Raw genomic sequence first — 15,524 nt, forward strand, 5'->3', positions numbered from 1 at the left:
ACAGCGTTAATTTTATAACTATACAATCAAAATTCGAACTACATGTAAGTCTTTTGAATTTTGTAGAAATAACGGTGGCAACACTTATTTTTATGCACATATATGAAAAATAAATAATACATTAAATGGTGTGAAAATCAGACATATCAAACACACTGTGTATTTAACCTAGTAAAAGCTGCACGTGCATAATGCTCGGACCAAATCGCTCAAATGTATAACCGGCATGAAAATGTCTTGATTTTTATATTTAGATAATGGTATACGATAGAATGTCAATCAATCAGACTAAACAAATCTTATAAATGTGCATGTATAAATATCTTATGTGTGTCAATATTTACCACATCATACTGGCATTTTCAATAAATACAGTTGAGACACACGGTATGATATTCCATTTATTTAATTCTATAACAAACACAAATTTATTAAACATGCTCAATGTGCACTGGTGAAATGTGATGCTGCGTAAAAAGTAAATGTCGCAAAATTTTAACATCTGTGATTTCTATTATAAATCAACGTATGCCTACCTTAATTGACTTTGATAACAACATGGCTGTTTCATTTATCGTTGTACATTTAATTTTGGGGTAGATTTTAGTCTTAAGAAATCTTGGCTGGTTACTGGGCGATGGTCAGGGAGGGGGAGGTAAGGAAGACTGTTGTCACTAACAATGTTTCTTTTAATGGTATTCCATGGAGCTCAATATGTTTATATATCTGTGGGTATTCTTAGCGCCGATCATATCCAATACGATGGGCCTCAAACTTCGCTAAAGAACAATATTTAATATATGACGGTGTGCAATGAACCGCCACATTAGAAGTTTTGATACAGTGCCACAAACCTTCGCGTATACGAATATGCTCAAATAGTCCAATAGTGAACAAATCTACCCCAATATTGGACAACGCTTATGGGTCCAGTTCGACCTTTTATTCTTCATATATACTGTAAGTGTAATTATTCACGGACATTTTCTCTATTTGTCAATGCCTGTTTAACATGGAATTCAGCTCTTTTTTTAATCAATCAATACTAATATGTAGCACGAATCACACACATGTCTGCTTATGCACCAGACAGTCATAACCCCCTCCATGAACCCCGTCATAAACTCTTTCATAACTCCCTCATAATCTTCTGCACTATAACCCCCATTATAATAGCCCCAGTTCTCTAATATCAGGGAAATAGCAAGGACTTTTGCCTTAAATTATCAGACCATTGCTAAAGGGTCTGTCCTGCAGGGACAATCGTATGTATGGTAAAATATACGATGAAAGTCTATTATTTCGACGACAAAACAGTAGTAACAACGCATTGACACTGCAGTGAAGGGACAGATGAGAAATAAAAAGGCTAAAAGTTAGGCACGCTCAATCATACTAAGCCAATGATAATATTGTATTGTGCCGATGGATGCTTAAAACTTATTCTTTATTTTCTATCTTTTGCATTCAGTTGTCTATATTGTGACTCACCTTGTAGAGAATAATGAGTACATGACACAGCAGTTGCCCCGTTCCAGATGCGACCTTGGTAGTTCCATGCAAGGTGAAGAGCAGTAAAGTGGACCTAGGTATTTAAGATCTCACCCGAAAGATCATTAGTATTGTATGTGTGTGAATCGGAATGTCGAACGTGCCACCACTGGTTACTACCAATATAATCAAATGGTTACTGCGAATTGGAAAAAGAGAAATTTCAAATAAATCTTCAAAGTCTGGCATTTCAAAGCAGTCTGACCCGGGTTACCACTGGTTGTCTGATTCCAGCATTTTAATAATGGAATCTCCAAATTCAAGCTGGGCAAATCCATTACATAAAATTCAGGTAGGTTGGGTATAAGGCTGTTAATGATTGAGCTGAAAGTTATTCAAGATTTTAGCTGCAGGCAGTTCATACCATGCATTATTAAGACCTGATTTGTCTCCCTTTCGCACAGGAAATTTCAGTTTTCTAGATTGAAAGATGTTGACTATATGATTCTAGCACCGGTGTAAACGGTAGATAATCCTGTCTGATATGCAAGAAAAAACAATCCTGTACAAAGAAAGGAAAACAAAGACTTCAACAGAGATAGAATCTTTATTGTTTAAAAAAAACTTGCAAAAATAATACAAAAGAAAAAGCAAAAGAGAAAAGTTCTAATATGCACAATTTATATAAGATAACACTTAGCTTAATTTCATTTAGCACTTTTGTTTTTCATAGAACATTTATCATTTATTAATCATTCACTTCTTAACTGAATCATTTTTTTTAAACTTGAGTAGAACCACAAACTTTTCTTGAACCAGCTGGATGGCTACATGTATCTCACTTGAAAGGATTTACAGTCTCCAATGGGATTTAAACCCACAGCTCAGTAAAGTATGCAACCAATTTGATGTCCTGTAAGCTAGCTAGTTTGTTGTTGTTTTTTTTAAATTGACCTTTTTATTGGTCTTTTTCCAATTACATGTAATTCATATTTAACATTAAATTCATTATCTTCATAAAAAAACATGCAACTAATCTTATTTTTCAGATGAAAAATCAAAACTTTATACACCTTTGTCCATTTTTAAATTCTTACTCTAAATGATATGTTGAAAGAGGCCATTCTTTAAGTTGAAAGAGTATTTTCAGAACAACCATGTACAATACTTATGCCTTTATATTGGTGACAGGATTAAAAAGGAAGTCAAAGACTGTCACACCTATTTGTTTGCATGCTTTCAAAGTAAAGTTCTACACTGAATTGTAACATTCAAACAAAACCTTAAAGGAGCTGCACCTAAATTTTCAGACCTACATTCAAAACTTGAAAAGATTCAAAAATATTGTAATAATATTTCCAGTCCTGTAATGTCAAAAAAAACCCAAACAATCTTCATGGAGTCCATTGAAAACAAAGAGAACCAGTCTTGAGAAAGGAGTCCTGTGATTGGTCAAATTCAAATCTATGATTTGAATTAACCAATCAGAGTCTTGATTTAATACAGACTGGTTCCAAAACAAATTATCCTAAGACTGAGATCTGTGAAATGAATATCTGATAGTACACAAAGAAACATAGACAAGAAAATAACTTATTTATCATATTTTAAGACATTTACAAAGCAGAATGTTACTATAAAACATCATACATGTATATCAAGGAATGGAAATGATTATAATCAGTTTCTATATCAGGCCCCCGTGTTATTTAAGATTTATAGACCAGGATCAAATTCAAAAACAAAACAAAAAATCTTCTTTGTTTATCATCATACACTGAACAAAAGTTCTAACCGATCACCCTGAGTTTTCGCTTATATATGAAAAAGAATAAAACCAATAGATCCGATTTTTATTTTGTTTCGAAGAGAATGAACACATTGAGAATAATAAAGTTATAACATTTTCTATTTAAATAATACTTTATCGATATTTAAAAAAAATATTGTTATGAACAGCCACTAACCTGTCTGATAGAGACTCCAGCATTCAACATTCCTACTGCTACGGCACGATCCTGCATCGATATTCGTGCCATGTTTTATGTTTTTTCACTTATAAAGTTAACAAGGATTTATGCAATGTAAAATTTAATACTCACCACGCTCTGCACGAACATTTCGTGCCAAAATGTGTAAACTGCGCCCTGTCTCCCGCGTGAGTGCGTGGAACCGTATTAAATTATATTTCTTTCCAGAAATCGGTAGGAAATGACACAAAAATTACCTCTGCAAAATTTCATAAGGATCTATTGACCCGTTATAAAATAATCAAAATTTAAAAAGTGATCGGTTAGAACTTTTGTTAAGTGTAGATTTAATATTCTATATTAACTTCATACAACTGGTTATGAAAAGGCATGTTTATGAAATTTTTGAATAAATATATTATAAGATAGGGGTGTTTTAAAGCTGACTTATTATTAATCATTGTTTGCTTTGCAAAGTATATAAAATTAACATATTTCTAATAACTTGTATGTTTACCATGATGATTAAAAAAAAAACAACAATATATAGGTGATTTCCCATAACACAAATAATATAACTTTTTTCCCAGTCATTGGCATTTCAAATTCTGTTGCACAAACATAATACACATGTCTAAAATCAAATTCAACTGGATTTAAGATAGTTTCCAAATTCATTATGCCCTTAAAATTATTGTTCCGTCAATTAACACACAATAATAACTTTAACAGAACATTTAACAAAAGCCAAACATATATGTACAGAAACATACAATCATGTACAAATATTTTTTTCATATGCCTATTTTAACAATTATCCACTCTGCTTTAACCACAGATGCCATTTTTTTTATCAACCTTTCCTCACCAAATATCTTAAAATGGACTCATCCATGTTTCAATCTGGTAAAACCATTCATTATTTTAAGGTAAAATTTTCATACAAACACTGACTGGGAAGTGAACAGTGTAGGCTGATCTTGGTATGCACTGGTTATGTTAGTGCAATCAATTGCAGCCAGCTAGCGTCGGGTTAAGCAAAACTATATTTAGGCTTCCGCTCATATTTATGCTGCTTGGCTTGAAGCATGAAGACTTTAATAACAGACACAGCATATTGACAATGCAGTTAAAAATTATATAATTTTATCCTTACAAGCATTAAAATTGCACAAATATTACAACTGTAAAAAGAAGTTCACAATTTTGATGGAACTACATTTATCAATAATAAAAATAATTAGTTTACTTTCAGCAAAACATACATGAAGTTTACAATATATAATTAACTATTCTACATTTATTCAAATACAAAGGTACGAAAACATACAAATTAATGCTCAACCAATCAAAATGTGTGATAGAAATGTAGTTTGGTCTTATGAGCGAATCAAATTCTACAAAATATGTACGTTGAATTTTCATTGGTTAAGATCCTACAAAATATGTAACAAGCATTTTCATTGGTTAAGAGTATCAGAGTGTTCAATATCATCAGCCAATCATAGAAAAGAGGCGAGTCAGGAAGTCATAATTTTAATAATTATTCGTGAAAAAAGATAGAAAATGTGTATAAAACTTCAATTATTTTTATCTTCACAAATATGGAGGAACGTTTTAAAACAACAAATAAACACATAGACTCCAGAATGATGCACGGTTACTAGATATATGAACATTTCAAACATATACATGTAGCACATTTAAACATTCAAGGTTAAGATTCATCGAACATCAACAAACACTTAGACTTAAATGTTAAATGAGCCGCATCATGACAAAACCAACGTAATGCGTTTGCGACCAGCATGGATCCAGACCAGCCTGCGCATCCACGCAGTCTGATCAGGATCCATGCTGTTCGCTTACAAACCCTACTACAAGTAGAGAAACTGATAGCGAACAGCATGGATCCTGATCAGACTGCGCGGAGGCGCAGGCTGGTCTGGATCCATGCTGGTCGCAAACCCTCTATGTTGGTTTTGTCGTGACGTGGCTTAAATATATCACAAAAACATCATATTATATGGCCAACATCATATATCATTCCACTATAACTTTTTATATCATTTATGTTGATCTGTATAACAAGAAGAAAAGAGGTTAATTCAAAGAATTAGTCATGTTTTTGTATGTAACAAAAGAAGGGCATATCTTAATTGCCATGCTTTGCTATCAATTATATATATACACATGTATTTAAGTCATAAGATCAGTTTAATAAAATGAAAAAAAATGTATTATTAGTTTTTCATATTTTTATAATTTTTTTTATTTTCATAAAATATCATAAGGAGGTATATCACTGCTCAGTAAGGTCCCTTTAAACATTTTTCTTTAAAATATCTACTCTATAAAAATTATTAAACAATCCAATATTTTCTCAAACAGTCTACAATATCATAATTCATAAGAGAATTAACAACAACAATGGTGATTCAAATTTTCTTTTGATAGCACTATTATCATTGGTCAATTTAATTAAATACTCTCAATTTCATTTTGTAACCTGTATTCTGATTGGTTGACTTTTTAATTAAAAAAATCAAAATGGGCCGATGGCTATGCAGCATTCTTAAAAACAGTTTTACTTAAACTTTATTTTTTAAAATAAAGGCATCCAAATAAAATTACAGAAAAAGAATATTAACAACTCTAAAAACTAAATAACTAACAATTATTACTTTATAAATATTGGAATTCTTGAAAATTCTATGGACACTTGATACGAAAAGATGCACAACTGATATTTACTGGTAACCAGTCTTTCTTTAAACTAGAACCTGGCGGCCATTATATTTAGACTCCGCCTCATTTATATCTAAACACTGCCTCCTTTATATTTAGACTCCGCCTCCACTTCTTTCTACAGATATTCTCTCACCACTGCTCAACTCTGCAGCCTTGGCAAATCTTGAATTTGTTACACTTCCCAGTCTGAGGCGATTCATTAACTGAAAAAAGATTTAAATGACAAAACTATTAAGTATCAAATTAATAATATAGAAATATGAACCTTAAAGATAAGCTGGCTAGGTTAAAAATGAAAATCAAAATGTTGCAGATTCAAATAAATTTTGCATGGTGTGGTCAACTATAAGATTAGTCAGAGGCCAAAGCATGCAGCAGCTAAACTGTGCTCTGGTAAATTCAATGTGGCTTACTGCCATGTGGAGGTACAACTACCACCAGTGGCTAAGTGGTTAGTGTAGCTGACTTCAAACCACTTGCCACTCACTGCTGTGGGTTCAAATGCCACATAGGATTTTGGATTCTTTCATGTGAGAAAGCTACCCATCTATCTAACAAAACAGTACACCTGCTTGTGCAGGAAATAATGTACAGCGGGACACCAGATGTCTACCTCCACCAGTGACAGCCTCAAGCTTGAAAGTCACCAATAGACATTCACAATGTGACTTAAAACCAAACCAAACAAGAGCCATGTCAACATGGCCATCCCCCGCCGAATGTGTTTGCTCATTGGAAGAATGTATATGTAGTACAGCAGAATAATTCCATTTTAAGATGTCTTTTGGTAATGAAAACTGATAGCTATAGTGATTACAGATTTGAAACGTGTGTGAATACTGATGGCTGAAAATAACAAAGGGCAAATACTGAAAAATAATGCAGGGTAGGTTATCATTCTTGTGTGCTGCATCCCTCCTCAGTAAAAATCTATCCACCTATGAAGTTTCAAGTTGATACCTCAAATACTTTTTTTGAGAAAAATTGAATTGAAAATTAAGTATGAAAAATAACAAAAGGGCAATAACTCAAAAATTATATAAGTAGAGTTATCATTCTTGTGCACTGCACACCTCCTGAGTTAGATCTATGCACCTATGAAGTTTCATAATGATATCTCAAAGGCCTTTTGAGTTATGCTCTGGACAAAAATTAATTTTGAAAAATAATAGAAGGGCAATAACTAAACAATTATGCAGGGTAGAGTTATCATTCTTGTGCACTGCACTCATCCTCAATGACATCTATCCACCTTTGAAGTTTCAAGTTGATACCTCAAATACTTTTTGACATAAGCTCCGGACAAAATAGTATGAAAAAGAACAATGGGCAATAACTCAAAAATTGTACAGGGAAGAGTTATTATTCTTGTGCACAGCATTCCTCCTCAATAAAATCTATCCACCTATGACATTTCATGTTGACATCTCAAACACTTTTTGACTTATGCTCCACTCGGGTGAAAAATTAGGTATGAAAAATAACAAAGGGCAATAACTCTAAAATTATGAAAGGTAGAGTTATCATTCTTGTGCACTGCACACCTCCTGAGTGAGATCTATGCACCTATGAAGTTTCATGTTGATATCTCATAGGCTTTTGGAGGTATGCTCTGGACAAAAATCAATTTTGAAAAATAACAAAGGGCAATAACTCAAAACTTATGCAGGGTAGAGTTATCATTCTTGTGCACTGCACTCCTCCTCAATGAGGTCTATCCACCTATGAAGTTTCAAGTTGATTACTCAAATACTTTTAGAGATATGCTCCGGACAAAAATGTCGGACGGAAGGACGGACGGACGGAGACTATTTCTATATCCCCCGCGCCTTTTCAGCGGGGGATAATAAAACCAAAATGGTAGTGTTGTGTATCTATTCTACAAACAGCCCATAACTCCCTAGCATCCACTTCAATAAAAGCATGTAACTTAAAGATGTAGCTTTGAACTCGGCAAACATGAGTTTTTTCCAAGCTAATCCCCCCAGTACAAACCAAACTTTTACAGTTATAGCTTCACAGTGAAATATTGGTCACAAAAGATAAGTCAATCTGTAGCGCTTATTTTGTGTGTTTGTACCCCTAGATAAGCTGGGAAAATCAAAAACATTCTAAGAGTTCTTAATTTGAGTAAGACTATTCCAACATCTTAATTTATGCAATAAAATGTGCATGAAAATATATAAAAAACACTCCAGGTTTAACATATTATATAATAAGAATATACCAGTTGACATTTTAACAATGGACTTACTCCGGAAACATTATAGTCACCTCCCAGCCAGCCTCAAACATTGAACATTATAAGTATTTCCAGGCTGACTGATCATCGATCACCTATAACAATGTTATGAGGCTCTCAATACTGTGTAATATTTCTTATTTATTAATTTTCCCATCAAAATTAGGTACAAATAGACCTATACATCTTTTAACACCTATGTAAAATCTAAGTGAACAAAACATTAAAAATAAATAATCTGAAAGGAAAACATCACTTCAGTTTATCGAACTATTCAATAACTATAATTTCTTCAATATATGTTTCTGAAAAGTGGTCTTGGTAAAAAGTTTATAGTATCACAGTATTACAAAATCACATAACTTAGCTGTAGCTGTCATCAAAAACAAGAAATAATGGGGCCTCATACATGTCCATCTATACAATTGAAGGTAATTATGGTAAAAATTTAATTACCGGTAGTGAAATAAGATTACCAAACAAAAATCTCGTAAACACGTATTAATTACCAACCAAAACAAAAGTTTTAAAGACAATAAGTGAAAATTAATTTTGACTTTATAATTATGCACCATTCTTTCATATTTGTTTTTTCACTAAAACTGATTCTGATTCTCTAGTTATATAGACACTTTGTATCTATGAAACAGTTTGTTTTTTACACTGATTTAACTAATTTTTTTACAAATCTTGGCTATCAAACAACCTCATTGGTTTTCCTGGATAACTAACCAGTAATTACCAATTTCTTCGCAAGTGACTGACATAAATGCCACAATCATGATTTCTGAATCAGCCGTGAGGGACAAATGACCAATTCAGTCACAACATCCGAGATTAATTGTCCCAGAGAAATGACACCTCGCCCAAGGATCAAACAATGGCTTATATACAAAGTATTACAGTATTTGTAAAACATTTATTATTATTGTTTTCCATTTAGAGAGCAAAGAAATAAGTGGATACTGTTATAAGAATGAAGCAATGTTTTAGCTAGTGACTACAGTTTTGTGTGTGTAAAAACTTCTAAAGCAAGCAGATCAGTTTAACCACCATCAAAATGCTACTGACTACATCTACTGTATTTGTTAATTGTCTTCCAAGACAAGCAGGCATTACAGAGTTTTCTTAAGCCATAAGTGAAATGGTATTTGTATGTTTGTTTCTATGTTTTGTATGTTTGATTGTCGGTTTTCTTTGGCAGATTTAAAACATTTTGAGTCATATCTCTGAGGCAGGTCTCCCTAAACAGCCTTTCTGGATAACTAATTAACCGGCTCTCCTGGATAACTAACTAATGGCTCTATCTGGATAACTAATTAACCAGCCTAATCCTGGATAATGTGCGGCCTCCCTGGATAACTAATTAACCGGCTCTATCTGGATAACTAACCAGTAATTACTAATTTTCCCGCAAGTGGTTGACTACTTATCCTACATGATTTCTAAATCAGTGGTGAGAGGACAGTTACAGAGGACAAATGCCCAAAAGACTTAAAGTTTGAAGAATGATAAATGGAAAACTGATGTAACCACAGTTCAATCTAGTCTGACACATAAGTTTAAATTATTGAAATCTTGATAAAATAATTCTCGAATATTAAATTGAAACATATTTTCTTATTATTTCTTTTGTTTAATAATTTATTAATGGTTTTTAATAGGTTTTAAAAGGTCTAAACTCTCGCTCTGAAGATGTTAGTAACGAGCGACAACTGTGTATTAATTTAAAGGCACTTACATCATCCAGGTATTGCAGAAGCTCAGCCGTGTGAATTAAAAACTTTAAACTAATTTCAAGTTTCCATGCTATTTATTTTACAAGAAAGTTTGTAATCAAAACAATATAATTTCCAACTTTTACAACATCTTTTATCTGGACGCAACCATTCATCATTTTTAAGGGAAAATTTCAAAATATTTAAGAACTAACCGAATAGCCAACAGTGCAGACCATGATCAGATGGCACAGATATATTACTTGATCTTGATCTGTACTGGTTGCACTGACTAGAATCAGTAGGGACAAGCAGGCTCCAGAAGCAGTCTGGTATAAAACCAATCAAAGGGCAGTTCTTGTAAATGATAAAAAAAAAATACCAAAAAGGAAGAATTTACAAGAAGTAAAATTATCTTCTTTAAAAAATGTTAGTTACATACCAGTAACAAGACCATTAGTGATGGATAGGTGGTTTGATAATTAAGCACTTTGCATCCAGTTTTCCTTGCTGTTGCTTTTTTTTCTACCGTTTTTTTGTCAAAAACTAACATTTTCATTTTGATAAGCAAGTAAGCAAATTTAAAAGGAAAAATAGCTGTTAAAACGTAGAACTGTTAATAGTATAAGATTATAAGGGGTGCATAACTCTTACAATAGATATTGCACTGTGATTTATTTACTGTCATTCTCATATAGTTACTGACGTATCCACGTATTTATTTGCTCTCGGGTACGGTCCCTTCATAATTTTAATCATCGATATCACCTACAAATATAATGAGAGAAGAAAAAAAAAATCAACATCATAATTATGATGCATAGATTTGATATAAATTATCAAATTAACCATTATCATTACTAAATATCAAAAATGGACTAATCCATCATTCAATCTGGACAAAACCATTCATCATTTATAGGGAGAATTTTATTATTATTTCGAAATCTGTACTGACTGAATAGGAAACAGTGCAGAACATAATCAGACTGTACAGATCTTGGCTGCTCTTGGGTCTGTTCCGGTTGCATCAGGGTAGAATCAGTTGCCTTGCCACTAGCAGACTGGTTATGGACTACTTTTGTAAATCCTCACCAAATGATCTTTTTTTTCTTCAACATTTTTAATATCAAAACAAACTATGTATTTTTAAATCTTCAAATAATTTTTTCATAATTAAAGTATCATTACATGTATATTTCCCTCCTTTTCAGCCAAGTAACACAAATGTTAACATATAAAAGGTTGCTTTATTTTTTTTCAATTCAAAGCTGAACAGAACACTTCAACTTTTTGTAACATTAAAAAGAATAAAAAAATAATTAAGGTAACAGAACATGAACTACATGTACTACTGAACATGAACTACTTTATAAACAGTACATGGAACTATTTTTTGCAGAACAGGATTACAGTTAGTTATTTTCCCCTGTGTAGGAATGAGGCTATGTTACGGTGCTTCTTTCCTGGCAATATGGAGTCTGTATGATCTTCTTGATGGGTTCTAAGAGCTCCCATAAGCTGGGGATGAATAAAACATACATGGAAATTATGTGTTTATTTGAGTTATCTATACTCGCCACCAGTTGCCCAAATGAGTGGGAGAGTCCTCCAGAAGAGTATTAGTTATTTTAGATTTTGGAGGATAGTGCAAGACACAGATACAGAAAGATGCTCCAATTCCAGAAGCTTCTCCTGGTTCTTTAGTATGCCAAGTGTTTAAGCACTCATTCACGAGACCACAATTTAAAGTTTCATCCAAAAGACTGATTAGTAATTTTGGTTGGCCAGCCACTACATGGAAAACATACAATTTTGTCATCATATATTCTCAAGCAAACTCTAAACATCCAAATACTTGAAGAAAATGGGTGGGGTTAAATAAATAGGGTGGGATTAAACCATATCAAACATGAGGGTCATCAGATAATTGCTTTATATCACTCACCACAATTTTAATTGTTTATCTAAGTAGTATGATTAATACTGTATGATTATATCTACAAAATTCAAATCATACAACACAAGAAAAATGTTGAAAAAAATAAATTTACTCATCTCCTATAAAGCAGTATGACATACAGAATCACCCACCTTTTAACCTTTTTTAAAGCATTTTGTAGAAGTCGGTAGCTTTTCTTGTTACATTGCTCAAAGAAAATATTCTGTACATAGGAATTTTTCTACAAACCATTTTCAGGTACAGGTTGAAGTTGGTACATTTTTTTTTGACATGACTCAAAAAAAATGAAACGTAGTCAATGAATTAGCCTGTAGGAAATTCCTACAAACAAATTTTAAGTGATGTTAGAAATTGGTACTTATTCTTGAAAAATGACTCAAGAAAATATACGATAATCAATGAACCACTTGTACGAATTCACCTTCAAGCCTTTTCATGAAACTATTAAAAGTTGGTACCCTTTTCTTAAGACATTGCTCAAGAAAAGATACTGTAGCAGTTCTACAAACAATTTCCAGTTGTTTTTTTATAGAAGTTGGTAATATTTTCTTATGACAAAATACCATAATCAATGATTCACCTAGAAGAATTCACCTGCAAACCTTTTCCAGGTACTTATAGAAGTTTTAGTACACTTTTCTTGTGACATGTGTCAAGAAAATATACATATACATCTAACATATTCAATAACTTACCTGCAGGAATTCTCCTAAATCAACTTGAGCATTCTTATTCAGATCTACTTCATTCAGTATATCATGGAGTTGATCTTCTGTAACTCTTTCTCCAATTTTCTGCAAAACAAAGAAAATTTCATACATAACTTCTGAAATTTTTTTGACCGAATAAACATTGTCTAACTTAGCCCCTTACAACACTAAATATCTTAAATGGATAAAACTATTTAATCATTTTTAGGGAATTGTTTTCAAATATACTGACTGAATAGCAAACAGTGGGGACCATGATTGGACCTCACAGAATGATGTGCCAGCTGATCTTGGTCTGCACTGGTAGCATGGGTATATTCAGTTACCAACAGAGTTATATAATAATCTGTCTCCTGGACAAGATACTGGAAATACTTTATAATACTGCATGTTTGTAATGTTTATTTTCATTGACCATGACCTTGTATAAACCAGTTCCTGCAAATATAACCTTTGCTTAACAGTTCCTAGTCAAATAAGCTTAAAACTTTTTAAAGTGGGCCATATAACCTGTAAACAAATTCTTATAACTTTATCTAACTTCAGACATATCCTGACAGATTTGTTAAAAAATGTAGAGCAAAAAAATTATGGAATAATTTTAATTTAGTTAAAAAAAACGTCAAAGAATGGAAATCACATAGCAGAATTGCCTGTATTTTTATAATACTGTAATAACTGTTTATAATTCTGACAAATTTCATGTTTTCTTCATTAAATTTATACCTGCGCAAATGTTGATGTTTAAAACTTTCATTGGACTAGAGTGGATGCTATATTACATATAAACTTATCAATGTTTGTTTTTGCAATTCAAATGATGTTCTATCAAAAAAGTACATGATTGTAGTTTAAGTTGAAAACAAGATTATTTTCCAACTTCATTGCCATATATCTAAACTTGAAATGCACCTCTCATTGATAGCAACCCTTAAGCAGCTTCAATAAAATTTAATTAATAAACCTGACAAAATAATTTGTAAAAGCTACATGCAAAATACATTTGCTCTTTGGCATGTAGTTTTGAATATGGTATTTTGTGTGTAGCTTTTACCAAATTATTTTGTCAGGTTAATTAAAACTAGAGGATGCTTTTGTAAAAAAGCGCATGTCTCCCCCACTGCTGAGAATAACTGTGAATGGAAACAGGAATGGAAATGGAGATAAGATAATGTAAATACCCGGTAGTCACTTCAATGAAGGCTGTCTATGGATGGTTTCTATTGTTAAGGTTGTATGAGAAGATGCTTCCTAAACTGTTTGTTTTTAACCAGGTATTCAATTTTGAAAATCCTGGTTATTCAATCAGCGTATGGCAGGCGGGCGTCAAACGAAATTGCACTTGATGGTCACATCATATATAGTTTCACAAATGAAATTAAATGAAATTGTGTCTGCTCCATAATTCTTCAAACCTTTAAAGGATTTTGATGATACTTGAAACAAACGTTCATATTGTCAGATTTTTTTACACTATTGAAATGAGAAATTGACCAACGGTCACTGTGACCTTGACCTTTGAACTACTGACCCCAAAAACAATAGGGATCATCTGCTCAATAAGACCAATCATCCTATGAAGTTTGAGGTCTGTAGGTCTAAAGGAACTCTAGTTATCATCCGGAAACGAGAAATTGACCAACGGTCAGTGTGACCTTGACCTACTGACCCCAAAAACAATAGGGATCATCAGCTCTATAAGACCAATCATCCTATGAAGTTTGAGGGCTGTAGGTCAAAAGGAACTCTAGTTATCATCCGGAAACGAGAAATTGACCAACGGTCACTGTGACCTTGACCTTTGAACTACTGACCCCAAAAACAATAGGGATCATCTGCTCAATAAGACCATTCATCCTATGAAGTTTGAGAGCTGTAGGTCAAAAGGAACTCTAGTTATCGTCCGGAAACGAAGAATGGACGGACGGACGGACGGACTGACGGACGGACGGACGTACCAACTTTTGATATTTAAGAGGTAAGTCAGCTCATAAACTACACCTGGACCAAAGTCCATAAGCAAAATCAGCTCATAAAATCAAAAAAATAGCTCTTAATTTGAATTTTATGAGCTTTTGTTCTTTATTTAACTACGGAATGAAGCTCATAAATATCAAATGTTTGCTCGGACGGACGGACTGACGGACGGACAGGGCAAAAACAATATGTCTCCCCCCGAGGTGGGGGAGACATAATTAATTGGTGGGAGGCATTATTATAAATCTAAATTTTGGTCCCAATTTTAGCAATACATGTAATAATAAACTATGTTCAATTATGCTTCTCTGAATTTACTCTTGCATTTTAAAAAAAAACTAGAAATGTGTCATCATGCCACGGATGCCCCCGCATGCAGCCAAAATTTCAGATGCTATAATATTTAGTTCCAAATTTGTTTGCACAAATTATTGTTTTCATTTTAAGTTCAAAGCCCTTTAAACTTTTCAGTGTTAACACAAACCATTTTCATACAATATTCAAGGCACTGAAATTATTCAGTCTTAACCTTTTGAAAATAGCATATTTCATATTTGTAGCCAAAATAATGGCTATACATACATTTCCACAAAAGTATGAGTGCTGAAACAAAAAGTTCAAAAAATTTCCAATATTCAAGAAAGATAAGGTTGTCCAAAATCATTAAACCATGACCAAATTCAAACTTAAACTGCTTATTCC

The 15,524-nt window shown here is 32.8% G+C and overlaps 1 protein-coding gene across 6 annotated transcripts in view; it reads right to left on the reverse strand.

Annotated features, from left to right (window-relative positions):
• Positions 1-2,079: 2,079 nt before the first annotated feature.
• Positions 2,080-15,524, reverse strand: part of LOC132722344 (glycerol-3-phosphate dehydrogenase, mitochondrial-like) — a 48,704-nt gene continuing 35,259 nt past the window's right edge. For 4 of the 6 annotated variants that reach the window (XM_060706840.1, XM_060706838.1, XM_060706839.1 and 1 more), the window contains 2 exons: positions 12,831-12,929; positions 2,080-6,415 (listed from right to left, as the gene is read on the reverse strand). In XM_060706840.1, coding sequence (XP_060562823.1) covers positions 6,305-6,415; positions 12,831-12,929 — 210 coding nt within the window. In that variant the 3' untranslated portion in view covers positions 2,080-6,304. Of the gene's footprint in view, positions 6,416-10,826; positions 10,941-11,585; positions 11,694-12,830; positions 12,930-15,524 lie in introns of all 6 variants that reach the window. The other 2 variants (XM_060706842.1, XM_060706841.1) reach the window with 2 other exon arrangements.

The sequence above is a fragment of the Ruditapes philippinarum genome, unplaced genomic scaffold, assembly GCF_026571515.1.
Source record: "Ruditapes philippinarum isolate M1 unplaced genomic scaffold, ASM2657151v2 ctg335_1_1_1_1, whole genome shotgun sequence".
NCBI lineage: Eukaryota > Metazoa > Mollusca > Bivalvia > Venerida > Veneridae > Ruditapes > Ruditapes philippinarum.